This window comes from Podarcis vaucheri (genome assembly GCF_965113315.1).
Source record: "Podarcis vaucheri genome assembly, chromosome: 5".
Classification (NCBI taxonomy): domain Eukaryota; kingdom Metazoa; phylum Chordata; class Lepidosauria; order Squamata; family Lacertidae; genus Podarcis; species Podarcis vaucheri.
In genome coordinates, this window is record NC_138763.1 from 16,178,360 (window position 1) to 16,194,865 (window position 16,506).

The following is a 16,506-nucleotide window of genomic DNA, read 5'->3' on the forward strand; positions in this document are numbered from 1 at the left end:
GGACGGGAGGAGAATAGCAACTCTTCTGGGTATACCTGAGTCAAAAGTGCAAGGTCCTGGTGAGTGTGTGTGGCTGCCCTCTTGCACTTCATAAAAACAACACAATTAGTAATAACGTAAGCCTTGTGGATCCTGGGTTCAGCTGATTAACAATCCAATAAAAATGATTGACAGCCAAGTGCACGCTTACTCGGAAATAAATCCCAGTATGTTGGCGCTGTGGTCTAAACCACTGAGTCTAGGTCTTGCCAATCAGAAAGGTCGGCGGTTCGAATCCCCGTGATGGGGTGAGCTCCCGTTGCTCAGTCCCTGCTCTTGCCAAACTAGCAGTTCGAAAGCACGTCAAAGTGCAAGTAGATAAATAGGTACCGCTCCAGCGGGAAGGTAAACGGCTTTTCTGTGTGCTGCTCTGGTTCGCCAGAAGCAGCTTAGTCATGCTGGCCACATGACCTGGAAGCTGTACGCCGGCTCCCTTGGCCAATAAAGTGGGATGAGTGCCGCAACCCCAGAGTCGGTCACGACTGGACCTAATGGTCAGAGGTCCCTTTACCTTTAACCATAGAATACAGAAATATAGAATATTAGAGTTGGAAGGTACCTAAGTGTCATCTAGTCTTCCACCACCTTCTGAGGAAGGCTGTTCTACTGTCAACAGCTCTTGCTGTCAGAAAGTTTTTCGATTGTTTAGTTGGAACCTCCTTACTTGTAACGTGAAGCCATTGCTTTGAGTCCTACCCTCCAGAGCAGGAGAAAACAAGCATGATCCCTCCTCCATGTTACAGCCCTTAAGATATTTGAAGATGACTATCATATTTCCTCCCAGTCTCCTCTTTTCCAGGCTAAACATACCCAGCTCCTTCAACTGTTCTCCATAAGGCTTGGTTTCCAGGCTCTTGATCATCCTGGTCGCCCTACTCTGCACACATTCCAGCTTGTCAACATCCTTCTTAACTTGTGATGAATAACCTGGACAGGTGTGGTACAACTAAGGCACAATAGAGTGGTAATATTACTTCCCTTCATTGGGACACTATACATCTGTTGATGCAGCTAAGAATAGTGTTAGCTTTTTTTGCTGCTGCATCACATTGTTGACCCATTTTAAGCCTGTGGTCCACCATAATTGAACTCACTGGGACTTTTGCCCAATGATGCTTTAATAAATGCAGCCTGAAAAATGCATAACCACAAACTCAGGGTTGGGTGACCTTAAGCCTGGGTGTCTCCTCTCCCTGGACCTTGGGAATTAATAATAATCAAGAGTGTCTTTCCGCATGTGGATCATGTACACCTCAGTGGTAAACACAAACAGCCTCTTCAGATTACTAGCAAAGTACACAGGTTTAAGGGGGTTGGCTTCCTGGAAGGACTGTCTGCCTAAAGGAAAACTGCTGTCTGAATAAATTGCACCAAGCAAGAGTAAATCCAGCAGCCTGTATTTTATGTTCCTGGTAAAACACAAGTGATGGCGTTGTTTGTTTTTAATGGCCTCTGTCAGATAAAACCCAGAAACGTCCCTCTGTCTTTCTCCAGCTGCAATTATACGGAAGCTGGGACTTTAGCATCCCCGGCTTGCTTCCTGGGTGGTTGATTTGAATTCATACGGTTAAGCATCTCTCCAACGAAAGTTATAAAATAATATTAACGAAACAGCTGGAGCACAGGCGTGGTCCACTCACTACTCAAATTGGGAAAGGTCGGTTTCTAACGGTTTGCTGTTGGATAAATTCGGAAAAAACCCTATATGGTTGCAATTAATAAAACTGTTACTTGCTCCCTCCTCTCGCTCACAGCGGTTGATTTGGAATCATACGGATCCAGCCCTCCCCTCGCTGCTCTCAATTTAGGACCGATGCCTCTTATTCAGGCTCAGAGAACTGTAGGGAGAAAATACGATTGCTAGTAATGCACAAATCTCTAGTGCACTCAACAGCCCGATCCAATGCGTTTACTCGAAGGTAAACAGGTTCGGCGGAGCTTTCTTCCAAGCCTGAAGTTTAGGCAGATTTTCTCGGAAGTAGCTCAGCCCTAACCAGATCTACTCAGAAGTCCTACTGAATTCAATGGGGCTTGCTGCAATCCGAACCCCTTACCTTGGAGTAACCCCACTGAATTCAACAGGACTTACTTCTCCCTGGCCATGATTAGGATTCGACTAGCAAACCTGTGCGGGTTTACTTGGGAGTAAATGCCAACTTCGGAGCAAAGGACCTCGCCGGACAATCAGGGACAGCGTTTCCCCGATTCAATCCCGGGCAAACGGAACTCTTTCCCTTGGCACTGCGCCTTGGAATTAAGACGGTTTGGAGTACCACGATCCGAGCTGTTGCAATTCCCCACTAAAATATGGGCATCGCCCCCCCCCCCTTGCGGGGAAGGCGTGATATATTGAAGCAACCCGGGGTTTGGAGCCTGTTGCACCGGCTTTTTCCAAAATAACAGGAGGAGCAGGTTGCTCCCAGTGGCGCAACTGGAGCGACATCGTGCAGCAGCAGCCGCCGCCAGTAAACAGAGCAAAGAGGGGCCGAGCGGCGCTTATTTCTTTGCAACATCTTCTCTTTCCTCCTCCCCTGGCCGGCCGTTCGTCTTTGAAATTAAAGGGAAAGCACGGCGCGCATTAGCGGCGCGCCCAAGCTGCTAGCGCCGCCGCCGCTCGGCTGCTGCTTCTAGTCCTGGGCGCGCAGCGGAGCGCAGGCGCCGCCCCTGGAGCTGCTGTTCTCCCTCCTCCCAGGAAGGCCGCCGCGAGAGGAGGAGGCGGCGTGCGCGGCTCTCGCGTCTCCCTCGGATCGAGGTGCCTCGGCAGGACGCGGCAAGCGAGAGCAGCAGCCACCCGGGGAGCCGACGGCGACGCAGAGAAAGCATGCCTTGCGCCCAGGCGCCCGCGCCCCGGCCGCCTCGCCGTGCCCTTTAGCCGGCGCTGCTGCTGCTGCTACTGCTGCTGCCGCCACCGTCCCGAGATCGCGAGCTCAGCCGAGGCAGGAGGAGCTGCCGGGCTCCTTGCGAGAGGAAGCGGCACCGCACGCCGGGCCGCCTGCAAGCAGCTCTCCGGGAGAAGAGAAGCTCGCTTGCTTTCCGTGCTGTTGGTGCGGGGAGCGCATTAGGTGTTGGAGAGAGGGAGGAAGAGGAGGAGGAGGAGGAGGAGGAGGAAGAGGAGGACGGCGGGACTTGCCTCCCCTCCATTGACACCAGCGCACGAAGAGACAGAAGTGCAATAGAGACAAGGTGGAGGAGACGCGCTCTCGCTCGCTCTCTTTTAACCCCTCCGCTCCGAGCCCGAGACGGACGACTTTGCAAGGTTGCAGCCGCCGCCGTCTCCAAAACCGCCTTGTGCTTTTTTCCAAATATTTTTGGCTCGGTCCATTTGCAACCGGCTGAGAAATCCCCCTAAACATGGCGAGCGATTCTCCAGCTCGGAGCCTGGACGAGATAGATCTATCAGCCTTAAGGGTAAGGAGGAACCGGGAAGGGAGGCAGGCAGGGGAAATGTGGGGGGCAGAAGGCCACCCGGTCAACCTTTCCCCCTTTCCGATCCCTCCCTCTCTGCGCCCCCTTTTCACTGCTTCCACCTTGCCTCCTCGCCTCCCCCTCTTCTCTCCCTTTTACTATTTGAGCACGCGACAACTTTGCTGCTAGAGGTTGTTATTAATGATAAGCAGCGGATATGGGTTGCCCATAGTCATTTTTTCTCCCTTTCCGGAATGCGTACTGATGTAGGCGCGTCTCCCTGCTCAGAGGAGATGCATGAGGCGCTGGGGTTTCTGGAGAAAGAGGAACGAGCCGCGCACAGCTGTTTCCAGCTAGCCTCTTGTTATCTGTTTTAATGGTGCATTTCCTCCTTCCATCCCCAATCCATGGCTCTCCCTCTCTCGGGTGGAGGCGATGGAAGGGTGATTTAAATGGCAAGGTGTCGTCACCTTTTGCAAATTTGAAGGCTGCCAATTTGACACTTGCAAATCGATTGTGTTCCTCCCTTTCACTTCTCCCCCTGTAGAATCTACACAGCCTCCTGTATTTGGGGCGGAGGCTCACACGTGAAGGCTCTTTCCAGGCATACATTTGTTGAGAGACCTTAGCTCGCAGCGCCGCAACATTCTCTGTTTCTCTTGAAATGCAGCCTTGCCTGTTCCAGAGTCCAGCGCCACTTTCCTGACCCTTAATGTTAAGCTTGTTTGCATACAACAAAAGAGCACACCTCTCTCTCTCTCTCTCTCTCTCTCTCTCTCTCTCTCTCTCTCTCTCTCTGCATAACAGAAAGAAGAGCTGATATGAGGGGATAGAACATGTCGTTTTGTGCATGTCTACTAAGGAACCTTGGGGGGGGGTGCTTTCCTAATAAGCCGCACGTAACCATATTGCTATGTGCATGCAGCGATGGTAGAACAAACTGGATTAGCGACTGCTCCTCTGGTGTGAATGTTAAAAGACTGTTCCTAGTGTCCATTTTGATGATGATGTGAAATGGAATCACATGAACCTTTTAGTGATCTCTTCCAGTCCTCTTGAGGGAAGCAAGTGCACCTCCTGTCTGTTGTAGCCACGACAGGCTACATGCATCACGTTATTATGGGGTGGGGAGAATTGATTAAATGCATTTTCTGTCACAGAGGAATCAGCTTGCATGCATTCATTCTCTCCCTCCCCCTCCCTCTCCCTCTCTCTGAATATATCATAGATGCACGTGCACACGAGCTTTCACCCATTGGAGAGAGAGGTCACTGCACGAGCAATGGCTTCTTGGCTCATTCTATAAATGGAGTGGGGGGGGAGCCATAGATGTGTGATCCTCTGTTGCACTTATATGCTAGGTATAGCATTCATCTCCTATCACCCCCCCCAAAAAAAAAGAACTTCAGAAGGACATAGGAAGCTGCCTTATGCGAAGTCAGACCATTTGATCACCCTGCTCAGTATTGCCTGCTTGTCTACTGTGTACTCTATGCTGATGGACAGTAGGGTTTCAGGCAGGGGTCTTTGCCAGCGGTGCCTGGAGACCCCAGAAACTGAACCCTGGGACCTTGTGCATGCAGATAGTGTGCTGTTGTACAATCAGGCAGATGTGCTATTTGTCCTTACTTTCCCTTCAAAGAAATACATTTTTTATCTTGATTCTTCTTTGCCTGCAACATTTTTGCGTGTGTGTGAGCGAGGAGTCGAGAGGAGGACTTCCTGTTCTCTCTGGATTCCTGATCTTGATTCATTGGATCAGTTCTTTGGCCCTCCGGTTTGGTGTTCGTTTTCACTGGCAAGAGCCTGTTAGGGGGCCTTGGTGTGAGGCAGGCTTTGTCTGGTTTCATCCCTGGGAATATGTGGAGGAGGAGGAATGAAAATGCTACCCCCTGGCATGTGCCAAGGATGCGTTTCCTTCATGGCATCTTCTTCACATCTGGAATTAGACCTTGTGATGCCAAGAAGGCTTCAGATTTGAGTCTCTCTCTCTCTCTCTCTCTCTCTCTCTCTCCATCAATTAAGTGAATGGACCAAGTTTTAAAACAGTCCTTTCATTACTCCATGTCTTTGCGTGTCTGATGCTTGCTAATGGGTCTAGTCCAGGGGCAGCCAATTTGGTAGATGTTGTGGAACCACAACTTTCACCATCCCAAGATAGCATGGCCAGTGGACAGTCAACATCATCTGGAGGGCACCATATTTGTTACCCCAGTCTGGTCACTGGAATTTATAATAGAAAGGACTAGTGGAATTCTACAATGCAGTCTGGCTCTGGTAATGTGCGATGAACGTTTGTGTAGTTTTTGTTGTGTGCTGAAGACACGCTTCTTGAACCTGGCTTTTGACCCCTGATAAAAAGTTGTGTTTGTGTGTGTGAACTGATTTTAATCCTGGGATGATGATTACAGTATTTGCTGTAGATTCAGAGTAAATTGTGGTTATGGTGTGAGATGAGTGTTGTGAGAGAAAAAGAGCACACATTGTTCATTTTCCTCCCGTGCTCCTTGATGTTGCCCTTATGGCTCCATGACATAGGACCACATTGGAATCTGGGATGCAACCAAATCTCAATAGAACTAAATGTTTCCCTTTCCAACTTACCCAAACTCCCTTGTACTTCCATTCATTTCCATGGAGTGTTGTAAAAGGAATAAATGAGAGGTTTGTGCGGCCTTGCACTTTTGTAGGCCATATCAAAAGATATTTGTTTGCTATGTAATTTTCTTCCTATTTTTCCCAGTTACTTTAAGAAAAAATGTGCGCCTCATGCTTTGTATGTTTGTGAAGCACTGCACCCTGCACCCACCCTATTGTTTAAGTCTCAAAGTAGATCATAACTTAGAAGGGGCCTCAAAAGTCATTCCCTCCCCATGTGGGAAACCCACTGCTGCACATTCCCTAAGAGGCGGCCCCCCGGCCTCTGATTAAAAACTTGGAGTGGGAGAGAGTCCACCACCTTCCAAAGGCCTTTTGGTTTGGGTTCAACCATCTAGAGCAACAGCAAAACCAATTAGCTCCTTCATCTATATAATAGTTATTTACATATTTAAAGATGGCTGTCTTATTGCCTGTTAGTCGTCTCTTCTTCAGGCTAAACATGTCCAGCTCCTTCATTCTTTCCTAATGGACTCCAGACTCCTCGCCATCTTTGTTCCCCTCCAGAGTCCAGACACATTCCAGTTTATGGATATCCTCCTTAAATGGTGGTGCCCAGAATTGGACACATTATTCCAGATGTGGTCTGACCAAAACAGAATAGAGTGGTGCCATTACTTCTTGATTTGGATACTGTGCTTCTGTGGATGACATTTCCTTCCTTCAGTGATATTTGAAGCATCCCTTGGAAGCAAGCTCATTCCTTAGACAAATAGGAAACTGCTTTATAACTTGGTAGTCCATCTGTACACCTAGCTCAGTATTATCTGCTCTTGGTGTAATCAGTGAAACCAATGGCAGTTCTCCCACTGATTTTAAGGCATTAGGATTGTACATGTCCCGCGTCAATTTGATGGGAATGTGCCCAGAGCTTTTGACACTAAAGGGTGTGCATCAAGTTGGTAAGTGACTATTTGCACTTCATTAAGCAGATAACTCTTCAAGAAGACGTGCAACTGTCTGACTGTGCAATCCTTGAAGGTCAACAAGACAAGACTGGTCTTTGGCACACTGAATGACAAGATGCTTGGCTATGTTTACCTGAAGGTGTGATGTGTCTGACTTTCATTTGTGCAAGCAGATATACAGCCTTCCTTCTTCTCTTAATTACTCAGTGTGTGCAAAACATTCTGGGCGTTATGATGAATTGTTCACAATGTGTAGATTAAGCCACCTTAGGCAGAGTTGGCCAAGTGGTACATCTTTTTTCCTCTCTCTGCTGGAGGAAATAACCCAGTGGTAGAGCACACCCTTTGAACCTGGAACTTTTTGAATGGCATCTCCAGTTACAGGTGTTGATCCTTTTTCTGAGACCCCAGAGAGCTGCAGGTGAGCAAATACCCTAACCTGGCATAAAAAATACATTCCTATGTCCTCTCACTGCCAGTAAATCTCCTAGTCCTGTTTATAAAATATTTTTAATTGAAAGTGCTGTAGACTAAACCTGGGAACTTATTTATTTGAACCACAGTGCTCCAACCCTAATTTTTTGGATGAAAATGCAGTTTTTACAAACAAATAAATCCGGGACCGGTATGACCAGTCCTGCCGAACTACTGAATTGAATGCCTTCAGAAAGAGGCCTTCGTAAAACATGGGCTGTCCCATTGAACTTTAGCTTGTCCTCCAGAGCAGCCATCTTCAGTCTGCTGCTCACCAGATGTTTTGGACTACAACTACCACGAGATCCAGTTAGTGTGGCCATGACGGCTGATGGGAGTTCGTCAGCCAACACTGCTTGAGGGTGCCATATTGGGTATGGCTGCTCTGTAGCATGGCACATCGCAGGTTTTGAACATGAATATAATGAAGTCAGCTGCTGTTGCATATTTTGCTGCTGTACTGCTATATTTGCATAAGTGATTTTTATTTGGTAGTTCAATTTGTGTGGGTTTTTTTTAAAAAAGGTATGTGCTATATTAGTCATAGCCAAGTTTATCTGTATACTGCATTTCCCACAAATACATCTGTGCTCAAAGTGGTGTACATAGTATACTTTTCATCATGCATAGCTGTCAACGTTTCCCTTTTTTAAAGGGAAATTCCCCTATTCCAAATAGGATTCCTCGCAAGAAAAGGGAACAATTGACAGTTTCCTGCTTGGCAGGGGGTTGGACTCGATGGCCCTTGTGGTCTCTTCCAACTCTATGATTCTATGACAGCTATGCATTATGTACTATTGCTAAAACAATATAAAAGTAAGTGAATTGACAATGAACAGTTTCTTCGACATACAGCAACATTTAAGTGAAACTATGCAGTCACTCTAGGGATGCGGGTGGCGCTGTGGGTTAAACCACAGAGCCTAGGACTTGCTGATCAGAAAGTCGGTGGTTCGAATCCCCGTGACGGGGTTGCTTGGTCCCTGCTCCTGCCAACCTAGCAGTTCGAAAGCACGTCAAAGTGCAAGTAGATAAATAGGTACCACTCTGGCGGGAAGGTAAATGGCATTTCCGTGCGCTGCTCTGGTTCGCCAGAAGCGGCTTAGTCATGCTGGCCACGTGACCCGGAAGCTGTATGCAGGCTCCCTCGGCCAATAAAGCGAGATGAGCGCCGCACCCCCAGAGTCCCCCACGACTGGACCTAATGGTCAGGGGTCCCTTTACCTTTTATTCAGTCACTCTACATTGATCTCTGATCCTAAACCTTGCGGGACACATTGCGGGAGAAAAAAAGGCCAAACTAATCTGGAGTGGAGTCCTAAATATGGCTGGATGGTGTCTTGTGCACTTCCTTCCGGCAACTCCTGCAGCCAAGCTGGTGCCAGACCTATTGATCTGCTTTCCTTTGGACCACATCAGAACGGCTGGGGTGTGGGTGGGTGTCTTGTCGTCTGGGTAGCCCAGGACTTCCATATACACTGTCCAGGCTTGCTCCCCAGGGAGGTCACTTCAGTGCTGCTAACGCAGAAGTTAGACTTCACCCCTGGGGGCACACTCCATTGTCTCTCGGGAAGCAGTCCCAAAGCTGATGACATTAGTACGCAACATAGGAAGGAAGCTGCCTTCTACTGAGTAAGACCAATGGTCCTCCTTGACCAACATTGCCTAGCCTAGACTGACCCTCTACAGGGTTTCAGACAGGGGTCTCTCTCAGCTGCATTTGGAGATGTTGGGGATCGAACCTGGGACATTCTGTGATCAAAGCAGATGCCTTGCCACTGAGCTGCAGCTATTCTTCCTCCCTGTCTTTTGTACCTGGACCCAGCGAGGCCAAGAACCCCCCTCATAATTCTTCTGGTAGCATTTCCCTTATGAAGGTTCTTAGAGATGGAGAGGTAGGGCCAGGACCAGTCACTCCCTTGGTGGGGAGAACAAAATCTTCTTAAATGATGGAGGACAGCCTGGAAATAAATAAATGGAACCCTGTGACTCATTTCAAGGGAAAAAACCATGGTCAATTCACACTTGCTTAACAACGTCACACTTTTCCTGGAAGGAGGCAGGGTACTGACTATGGTTCTGTATTTATACATTGCAAAATCTTTTATTATTATTTCCCTTTAAAGTAAGGGAAGAATAGGCCTCTAATCTGTTAGAGTGTATAGATCAGCTCAACTAAATGCACTTAGCACTTAACAATAATTGTTAAAAGGTGCTGCATGCGTATTGTGAAGCAATCCAATCATTTTGCAGAGCCTTGCAATCAGAAATCAATAGCACATTTGCTGCCTGAGCACAAAAGCCTATAGCCAGGAGGAGTTTTGTAAGTCACACAGATTTTTTTTGGGTTATTAGAAAATCAAGACCCGTCCATATGACTGCACATTAGGTGTGGGGAAACAGGGAAGCGACGTACGTCTTCAAATGTATTTTGAAGAAAGATGCAAAATCCAGTGCATCGTGTCATGAAGCCCAACAGGAAACCCTGACAGGAATTTGAAGGGTGAGATTTTTCCACCAGGTTTTACTGCTTAAGAGCAGGTACGTCACCCGATGAGAGTAATCTCCCAGAGTTCCCTGGGAAAAGGGATTGATGGATAATCCGCTCTGGGAATTGTAGTTCTGTGAGGAGGAATAGGGTTCTCCGACCAACTCTTGGCACCCTTAGCAAACTACACTTCCCAGGATTCTTTGGGGGTGGGGATGGGAAAGCAGGCTTTCCTGGCGCCTTAATTACGTATCTTTAGGCACCAGGTGAAAACGTTCCCCGTAACCAAGCCTTGGGCTGATGGTTCAATCTGTGGCCTTTTAAATGTTTTTGTGGGAGAGGAATCATTGGTTGCTGGGTTTCCTTCTGTTATTATGCTACGCATTTTGCGTTTGCATTTTGTGTTTTTATGCTGCAAAACTGTCTTTGATGATCTTCACACGAAGGGTGGGGGGTATATACATTTAATAAACAAATAAATGAAATGAATTGTATTGTTGAGGTGGGGCCTAATGCAGTGACAAAACAAAGAGAGGGGGGCCATAGGAGGTGGTAGTGGAGCGTGACACCCACAGCACAGTATCTCGTTCTGTCCCTGGACTGAGACGCCGGATTTAATCTGCCCTAGTATTTCCAGTCATAAGGATTTTGAGGCTGGGAAAGACTTCTGGGAGCTCCTGCCAGTCAGAATAGACTGTTCGGTGTGATAACCTGTGAGGCAGTTCTCACCCCGCCACCCCCCCAAAAAAATAATAATACTTTTTTAAATCCATCCATGCATGTAAAAACTGACTCATTCTCATTCACACATAAAACCAGAAAAGACCCACGCCGTAATTTTATTGGTAATTTTTTTTAAAAAATGAATATTTCATATTGTTTTATGTAAACTACTTAAGAGGTTTTTGTTGATTAAAGCTTAAGAGGCTTTCAGTTGATTAAAAAATATGAATCTTGTTGAATATCATTATATAAATTTCTCAGGTGTTGTTTGACAAAACTGAGACGAGAGATGTACCTGTTTAAACGAAGAATATGCCTGTATTTTTAAAATTCATTCAGTGGCTGCCAGCATCTCTCAAGCATAGGGAGGGACCCCTTATGCCTGAGCTTGGCCTGACTCGTGATATAGAGTTGTAGAATTGTAGCATTGGAAGGGACCCTGGGGTCATATAATCCAACCCCCTGCAATTCAGGAAACCTGCCCAGAGCCATCCCTGGGTGGGCTCAAACCACCAACCTTCTGGTTAAAAGCCAGATTCACTAACCCATTGCACCACTATGCCTTGATTTATCCTGCCATTCAGTTGCCGTTCACAATTTTGTAGATCGCTAATGTTGAGACATCTACTGTGTTTCCCCAACCTGAGAGATGCTGGAACGGAGTTTGGGTGAGTTTTGGCTGAAAAACAAAACCCTGGTTGTGGCGGCTGTAACCTAGGTTTAAGGTGCCGTTTGGCAATGAACACCGCAGGCAACTTGTGCAGTGCTGTGGGTTTCTCATGTGCCGAAACTGGATGGCACCCAACACTGCAAATGTGTATTCCCCTAGCCCTGCGTCTATAAAAACAGTAAATTTTTCAAAGGCCATTTGTTTATATTATAGCTAATCCCTTCCAATTAAGATAAGGCGCTTGTGAGCAAAGCAGAGTGTCGCTGTTGCGCCGCTGCCAGTGCTCCACCGGTTCCATTTGAATGGCAAATGCGTTCAAGATGGAGAAGATGCAGAATTAACCAAGGCATTGCACGCATGCTAAGTTCTTGCAGCGTTTACTCTGGGGTCGATGCCGTCTGTTCCCCTATTACGCTGAGGGAGATTAAAGGCGGGCACACCTTAACGCAGAGCCCCTAGTTTGCAAGGAATGAACTCCAGGCTGTGTTTAGAGGTGCCAAATCGCAGGCCAATGTGGGCAGCCAAGGCCAGGGGGTGTGACAACTGGGCCTTGACTGTCAGTAGTCGCTGGCTGTAATTTTAATTAGGGCCCCTGTTCTGCTTTCTGCTGATGTTATGTTACCTTGCAAGAATGCTGAACCGGTCATTAGAGGCTTTTCATGAAAAATTGTCTTTTCACTGTGGTGCTAACTTGGGTGTTTTTTCCTTTTAAATGGTTTATAAATAGCAACACAAAATAAATGTTTATGCATGCAGAAGATCTACAGACCACTTAAGATTAGCCTGTATCGCTGAAGGCTGGCAAAGCTGGCAAAGGGTGCAACTTCAGAATAGGCGGCTTGGGGATTAAAGCCTAATATGGTTATCCTCCCCCACAGTGATTGTGTACCTAGGCATTGTTGGGCATTTCTGCACTATCCAGAACTAACCTGTCCCTTTTCTCTGTTGGTAGTGCTGCCTCTGTGTTGCTGTTGGGGCCTTCTTAGTGGTGGCTCCCCGTTTATGGAATGCCCTCCCAGTTGAGGTGCTTTTGCCTCTCTCGCTATTAACGTTCTGGAGGAATTTAAAAAGAACATTCAGCCACTGCTGAGGGGCAATGCATGTTGTTTACCCGTGTATTTGATGTCTGAAAGATACTCGACCTGGAAAGCTTGAAATAATTAATTGCAAGGGCGTGAGATGGCTTTTTAGATTAAAAAGAAATTGTTTTGCTTTGCTGCTCTGGGCTTCTTTGGAGGGAGGGTAGTAATTTAATAAATACGAATCTACCTAATGTCCTCAGGAAGGGAAAAACCCTGTGATCAAATGTCGCAACATTGTGCAAATTTTAGAACACAACATTTGCATAGAAAAGGTTTAAGGGTTAGTCTCTGCCATCTTGGGTTAAATAATCATTGGGGGAAACGCCCCTGCCTGGAATTCTGGGAGTGCCAGTCACTTACAAAACTAATTGGACCAGTAGCCAGACTCTGTGTACAAGACAGCTTTGTATTTTGTACATTTGAATTGTACATCTGAATTGTACAAAATGTACATTTGAATTGTACATAATGTACATTTTGTACACTTGAATTGATTTAATATTTATATGCTGCTTTCCCAACAACAGCAGTGTTGAACTCAAAGCAGCTCACAGTACTAGCAATGTGTTTTTAGTGACATTTTTTTTTTTGCTTGCTGAGAGTTCTTGCCCTTGCTTTTCCTTCCTCCCATTATAGGGAGAAATGTGTAGACAGTCCCTTTGAGGATTCTGTTGTAGCTGTTTATTCTGTGGATGAGGCAAGCTGCTTTTCAAACAGGAAAAGCGGATAGCCTCTTTGGCATGTGGCCTGCACCTCAAAGCACCCTCTGGCATTTCCTTTACTTCTTTTCTTCTGGGTCTTGGGGAAATACCCGATGGCTGAACCAGGTACCAAAACTGCTGGCCTAAAATGTGTTGCCTGGGAAGGTTTTTTTTTCCATTTGTGAAACAACATGGTCAGCTCTGGACAGAATGGAGGAGCGAAGCAGGAATTTGAGCCAAAGGTCTCTGCAGTTTTTAGAAGTGGTTCCTCATTATTTGGAGCTTGGATAATTAACCTAATTATTACTTCCTCTAAAGGGACAAGAAAGCTAGTTGGGTTTGCAGGCGAAAGCCATTTGACAAAGAGAGCGAATCATAATTCTGTCCATCCTTTGTGCCTTGGCTCTATTTAATTAAAAATGTTCCGAAAGCAGTTGCCATTTAAATGCTCCTTTTTCTGATTCCCTTTTCCTCCAATCCAGAACCTGAGCATTACTTTCCTGTATTACTCACACTGTGCCACATTCAAGCTTGTTTTGCCAAACCTGTAGGTTCTGTATTACTAATAGCAATTTGGAGAGTTGGGCAGTTAAAATAAAATAAATAAATACATGAGGTGGCCGTAGCTACAGCAGCTGGAAGAATCTCATATACCGTACCTAAAAATAATAATAATACTCTTCATTCTTCCACGTTGGGTGAGTCAAATATAGATATTTTTAGAATTTTCTTTCATGTGACGTGGCAAAGCGCTCTTATTAGCAGTGTAGACCAAAGACTGCCCTAACAGCCTGATTATTTGCTATCAGTATCGTAAGCAATACACGATTCAGGTCTTAAACTGCTGCTCCCTTGCCTTTGCAAAGCAATGTGCAAACTCATGTTCAGAGCACAACTGCGCACCACTTCAACTTAGCGTGGCGGTGTTCTCAGCGCATGAAAACAGCAGGGAGGGTTTTGTTCTCATGAATTTGTTGCCTGGTTCTTCCTCTCTCTTTTTCAGAATAGTTTATGTAGGGTTCCAAAGCAATCTCCAGTCTAGAAAACCATCTGTTTTTAATACAGAAGGTTCAAGGTTCAATCCCTGGCATATCTAGGTAGGCCTCCAGGAGTCTCCACTCTGAAACTCCATTGTTGCTGCCATTGTCAACACCACTGAGCTAGATGAACAAATGGCCTATATTGATAAGGCTGCTTCCTGTGATTCTATTTGGTGCTGGGTAAGGAAATTGTCATTGGGCACCTTGCAGAAAAAAACTGGGCAGTTATTAATTGCCATATTTTAATCATTGGAGGTACTGTTGGTGTTGACCTTTAAAGCCCTAAACGGCCTCGGCCCTGTATACCTGAAGGAGCGTCTCCACCCCCATCGTTCTGCCCGGACGCTGAGGTCCAGCTCCGAGGGCCTTCTGGCGGTTCCCTCATTGCGAGAAGTAAGGTTACAGGGAACCAGGCAGAGGGCCTTCTCGGTAGTGGCACCTGCCCTGTGGAACGCCCTCCCATCAGATGTCAAAGAGAACAACAACTACCAGACATCTGAAGGCAGACCTGTTCAGGGAAGTTTTTAATATGTGATATTTTAATGTATTTTTAATCTTTGTTGTAAGCCGCCCAGAGTGGCTGGGGAAACTCAGCCAGATGGGCGGGGTACAAATAATAAATTGTTGTTGTTGTTTCACAGCTGGAGGGCTTGAACCCCCTTGTGGGCAGTCTTCCCAGGGCCACCTGTCTGTGCCAGAGGCAAAAGCGGGTGGAGGAATTCATTTACAGATAGGTAGCCGTGTTGGTCTGCCATAGTCAAAATAAAAAAATTCCTTCCAGTAGCACCTTAAAGACCAACTAAGTTAGTTCTTGGTATGAGCTTTCGTGTGCATGCACACTTCTTTAGATACACTGTGTATCTGAAGACGTGTGCATGCACACGAAAGCTCATACCAAGAACTAACTTAGTTGGTCTTTAAGGTGCTACTGGAAGGAATTTTTTTATTTTGGAGGAATTCATGTCAGTTTTGTCTTTGCACAACAGGCTTGTTATCCTGCACCCAGACAAGCAACTATTGGAGTTCAAGGACACATTCCAGCCAGGCAAAACCCCTCGCGGAAGGCCTGAAGCAGGTTCAGTGAGGATTGTGGCCTGAGGAGAATTCCAAGGGCCGTTTAGAGAGGCCTGGGGGCCGTATTCAGACCTTGAGGCTGAGCTTCTCCACCACTGCTGTGTGGTTTGGGCCCACATGTAGCTTTATGACAGGCTTCCTCAACCTCGGCCCTCCAGATGTTTTGAGACTACAATTCCCATCATCCCTGACCACAGGTACTGCTAGCTAGGGATCATGCGAGTTGTAGGCCAAAAACATCTGGAGGGCCAAGGTTGAGGAATCCTGCTTTATGAGGTGCGGTTGGTAGTAAACCAGGACAAGTCATTTCTATAGTAGCCCCCCAGTTTAGAATCCCCCCTCCCAGAGCTTCATCTGTCCCCCAAACTACAGGCCTTTAATGGGGCTGCCACTACCGTACTATTTAATCAGCTTTTGGCTGGATTCAATTGTCACCTTAGCATCCACCCATTTCTTTTTTGTTCTCGCTACTATGCTGTGTTGTTATCCAAATGGTTGATTGTGAGTTTTACCTTTTACCCAGCTCGGGGAGTGTGTGTGTGTGTGGGGGGGGGGCTTTGAGCAGAGAGCTGCCTCGTATTGTTTGTTTCATTTATTTATTTTTGAGCAGCATGTTTGAAATGGCATCACGATCACCCCTTCCCCCTGCTCTTAGTGCTTCTGGCTTTTTGGCCATTTTCTCCAGGGCAACTCTTTCGGTAATTAATAACGATTAGCCGGTCCCAAGGCTCCTCTTCCTGCATCTCTGCTGCCTCCACCACGTTCTGCGTTGGTATGTTCAAGCAGGCCGTAATGGGCAGATGGGATTCCAGGAACGCAGAGAGTTCTCCGAAGGGATGCTTGGTGGCTGATGATTGCTACCCTTTCCCTCTCTTTTCTCTGTCTGTTGTCCCCCGAACCAGGTTTACCTGCTGCTTAACTCAATACAAATGCAGCTCAGGACACTCTGCTTTGCTGACTGACAAGGAGATAATGGACAAAAGCAAATCTCCCATGCCGGGCACATTGAATCCAGTGCTCTTTTCTCTTGTCATAATGGGCAGAATTCACAGCCATAAAGTCGGAACTAATATTTTGTGAGCTTTTATGGGTGCCGGTAGTGCTGTAAAAGACGGAGCGGTTGGCAAGGACGAAAATGAAGCTGTGAAGGTGGAAACTGGCCCTAAACTGTAAAAAGAAGAAAACTTTTATGACTTCTTTTCATCACCACCTCAGAACAGATCCTCAGTTTGCATTAGGGTGCC

General features: G+C 46.6%; 1 protein-coding gene across 6 annotated transcripts in view; it reads left to right on the forward strand.

Annotated features, from left to right (window-relative positions):
- The first annotated feature begins 2,778 nt into the window (after positions 1-2,778).
- Positions 2,779-16,506, forward strand: part of TNIK (TRAF2 and NCK interacting kinase) — a 289,071-nt gene continuing 275,343 nt past the window's right edge. For 4 of the 6 annotated variants that reach the window (XM_082223878.1, XM_082223882.1, XM_082223879.1 and 1 more), the window contains exon 1: positions 2,782-3,447. In XM_082223878.1, coding sequence (XP_082080004.1) covers positions 3,391-3,447 — 57 coding nt within the window. In that variant the 5' untranslated portion in view covers positions 2,782-3,390. Of the gene's footprint in view, positions 3,448-16,506 lie in introns of all 6 variants that reach the window. The other 2 variants (XR_014220092.1, XM_082223880.1) reach the window with 2 other exon arrangements.